This window comes from Benincasa hispida, chromosome 6, assembly GCF_027475165.1.
Source record: "Benincasa hispida cultivar pf3 chromosome 6, pf3_genome.v1.1, whole genome shotgun sequence".
Taxonomy (NCBI): Eukaryota; Viridiplantae; Streptophyta; class Magnoliopsida; order Cucurbitales; family Cucurbitaceae; genus Benincasa; species Benincasa hispida.
Window position 1 is genome coordinate 3,711,066 of NC_143483.1, and position 3,776 is coordinate 3,714,841.

General features: G+C 34.8%; 1 protein-coding gene across 1 annotated transcript; it reads left to right on the forward strand.

Moving 5' to 3' along the window:
- Positions 1-269: 269 nt before the first annotated feature.
- Positions 270-3,336, forward strand: LOC120079034 (complex 1 protein, LYR family protein). Its single transcript, XM_039033216.2, has 3 exons — positions 270-821; positions 1,817-2,104; positions 2,859-3,336. The coding sequence occupies exons 2-3, from the start codon at positions 1,886-1,888 to the stop codon at positions 2,970-2,972; spliced, it is 333 nt and encodes a 110-aa protein (XP_038889144.1). The 5' UTR covers positions 270-821; positions 1,817-1,885; the 3' UTR covers positions 2,973-3,336.
- The last annotated feature ends 440 nt before the right edge of the window (positions 3,337-3,776 follow it).

Below are 3,776 nucleotides of genomic sequence, written 5' to 3' on the forward strand. Positions count from 1 at the left end.
AAAGGTCCCTAGATGTCACAATGTATAAGATCAAAAGCTTCATCAGCAACTTTATTCAATACATAATTAACTTTTAACTTTATATTGAATTTATAATTAAAAAATCTATTTTAAATTAGTAATTTAAATAAATAAAATAATAATGATAATAATTTGTTTTCTAAAAGATTTACAATTTCCATATAAAGATTAAAATTTAATTGATTTTAAATAAATAATTAATTAAAAATAAAAAAATATAAATAGAGAATTTTTCCGCGATAATCGATCTCTGAATGGGATTTTCCAAATCCAACCCCGACTCTCCAAAATGGAGAATAGGACGGAGATGGGTACTACAAATCTCCAGGGGAGAGGGGTGCATCTCCGACCCTGTCCATCCCATTGTCAACCCTACAAAATGGTACATAACAAACAATTTTTTAGGATGAGGCTAACCATTGAAAAGTTTTGCATTTGGGTGATTTTGTACAATTTCCCTCGAAGAGGAGAAAAGGATTAAAGAATACAAATAAACTAAATCAAGCCCTAGCCACCAAAGCTATCTTTGACACCCTCGACGGCGGTTAAATACTGCTACCCGACATCGATTTTGTTCTTCCTCCGGTGAGCAACGGCGGCGCGACACCGAGCAACTTTCCTTGCGTTAAGGCGAACCCAACAGCGTACTGTTCTCCAGTAAAACACCCGGCAGAAGTTGGACTCCAAGCAGTGGTGAGCGACGACCTGCAGCGAACGCGAACCAGCAAACTCCGACGACCCATTCTTCAGCGAAAAGTGTCTTAGCAGCTTTCAACAACGCAATTCCCCATTTCGACAAGGTCCGACACGTACCCACTCTCATTCGACTTTAGATTTGAGTTACCCACTTCTTAATTGCTTCAAATTTCAAATTTTAGCATATTTGGACACGTCCCAACAATGATTCGAATCCGTTTGGATAGTTTCAAGGGTAAAAATGCTCGAAACTCCTTTTGCCTGCTGTAGCTTAGCTTCTAACCTTTAGAATTTCTCTCTTTGTCGTGTTGGATTGATACTCATATATTTTTTCAGCAAAAATTCTAGTCCGTTTGGTGATTTTTAAGTCGTAAAACTTGTTTAGGCCTTTTTTGAAATCGTTATAAATGTTGGGAAATTAGTTTGTCACTCTTTGTTTGTAGTTGGAGACTGTTTTGGACTGTTCAAATTAAGTTTTAAGGCTGTTGTTAAGGTAAGAATATCTCCCTTGAGCATTGTTGTAGAGTTTGGCCTCCACAACTTGAGTTTGTTTTAGGTGCCAATTCGATTTCCCTAGGTGTTCAAATCGCTAGTCTAGTTGCTTTCTCTTGTAGAAGTTGCAGAAGCTTTTTAAAGCAGGCACCATTTAGTAAGCATTTCTCTGATCTCTACTTCCTACAATGATTTTCTCTTGGCTTTGTTTATCTTTGAAGACGAATTTTCCAATTTTTCTCGAAGGAATTGCACTTATATTTGTACCCCCGATTTAATCCATGTCTAGAAAAGTGCTTAGAGACAATGAAGGTCTTGAAATAACCTCAACTCAACTATCATAATATCTGTAGAAACCAAATCAAATTTGATTATTTGAATCAAGGAGATTCAGTTTCGTTAGTCATTTTGGTCATTTCAAATTAAAACAAACTAATTTATGATGGTTCGGTTAGCGGTCATATGTTGTGATTTATTGTTTGTAATTCTACTTTTAACCACGTAGGTGTTTCTTCTCAAATCTTATTTTCAGCTATTCTGCCTCTGTTTCCGCCACTACCATAAATTTCTGAAAAAATATGTTGTTGTTCAATGTTTTCTTGGGCAGAGCACAGAATGAAATTGTGGAGTTTTTGAGTGTCAAGAAGTGGCCATTGAAGACTTCAAAGTTTTGAAAATGAATTCAGAAGCCTTGCAGGTAGCTAAGGTCTATCGCCAGCTTCTTAAAGCTGTAAAGAATCATATTGGAAAGGAAGAGAGCAAGAAGCATTTTGTGGACTATGTGGCTCAAAAGTTCAGGGATAAAACCATACTTTCAAAACCCCACTCTGTTCAACAGGAAATCAAGCTTGCTCTGGACTACACATTTCTACTTAACAGTGTGCACCATCAAAAGGCAATAATACTTCACTCTCACCACTATCCTTGAAATCAATTTCTTTTGGCGCGTTTGAAAATGAACTTTTGTGACCATTTTGAAAATGCTCTTGTTTTTTCGTAGGTTCTTTACAATGATTTTCGTCTTTTGTAATTTATGAAGAAGCATTTGGATTTTAGTTAAATTCCTAAAAAAAAACAAGTCTTTTTTTAGGTTTCAAACTTTTTCTTGGATTTTGAAACTATCCCTAAGAAGTTGTTAAAAAAAATAAGAAACTCATAGGTGAAAATAGTGTTTATAACTTTAATTTTTAAAAAATCAAATGGTCATCAAATGAGGCCTTTCTAATCCCTTGTTTGGTTATGTGATTCATTCATTATAGTATTTGTCATCCAATGAGGATTTGACAAATGATGACTTGTTAATGGCCTTCAATCATAATTTCCATTCATTTAAGTAGGACATATGTTATAGATACTGTTTCGAGGTGGTTTATCAATCAATTTGTCAAACCACAATGCTAGATTCCTAGGCCAATTAGTTGCTTCTTAGGTTCTTACTATATGCAATTACAGAGTAATGAGATATTCGAATTCTAAGTTCTACTATATGCTTCTTACGTTCTATTCTATCTAAGTCAACTTGTAAATCTTCTTATGTTCTTAGGCTCCAAATTATAGCTCAGAATAAAAAAGAAACAAACTTTTGCTTCTTTCCTCGTTTGATCTTTGTTTATAATTGGTATTGTTATTGGGTGGCTATGTATGCACAGGACTTGCTGTTCTCGTACAATATTGCTGTTGATAGATCAGAGGAAATGAAGCGAATATTGGGCAAGTCTGCAGCAAGTGTGGGGCTTAAACTTCCCGAGCCTTATCAACCCTGATGCCCTGTGGTTGTTTTATTAAGAAGCAATTTTTTACCCTAATCAAAGAAGAATAAGCACTTGGATGAGCTGCCAACTTGCCAGCAAACTTACATATTCTTGATCTTTTTCTACCTTTTGATGCATCAATTTTATGTGCACCGAAAGAAACAAAGGGGGGCGCTAAAATTTTTATCAAAGGTTAGATTTTTCTTCTTGTTACTACTTCTGAAGGTGAATTTGACAGCAATCTGGTGTGTTCTTTGGTTCATTTCCAACTAATATAAACTTGAATAATGTGAAAAGGAGCTACTTAGAAAGACCTTCTATTCTCAATTCTGATATTAATATTGATGCTATGTTGTTTTATTGCTGATAAAACAAACTTGAGCTTACTTATAGTTGAGTTATTATGTTCTGGTTAACATTGTTTTTAAATTTTAGTGTAAATCTATTGGATAGATCATGAATGCATATAGAAGGTAGAAGTTGGATTTTTAAACTTCTTTATGGCACCCATATTCCATAACTTACATTCAACAAATACCATATAGAATTTCGCTAAATCGAAAAGGGAGGGACATGAGAAAGCTGATCTATAGTGTGAGTACGAGAGACAATAATCTCCCCAATCTGGGTGAGGTCAATAGATGCACTATTTAGAAGTCTAATCATCTTTCAACAATCAGATTTCACTTTGATAGTCATAGTAGTCGATCTAGGGGTACAAAAAAGTTTTCAAAGGTATATGGCCATAACTTGATGCAGTTTGCTCAAATATCATGCTGAAAAAGTGTGGAGTTCGTTTGATAAATATGGAAGAAG

Excerpts from the sequence above, each read along its gene's own strand:
- LOC120079034 (XM_039033216.2), top strand. The coding sequence starts at position 1,886 with ATGAATTCAGAAGCCTTGCAGGTAGCTAAGGTCTATCGCCAGCTTCTT. Across the intron at positions 2,105-2,858 it reads ACAGTGTGCACCATCAAAAG|GACTTGCTGTTCTCGTACAA; the intron begins GCAATAATACTT and ends ATGTATGCACAG.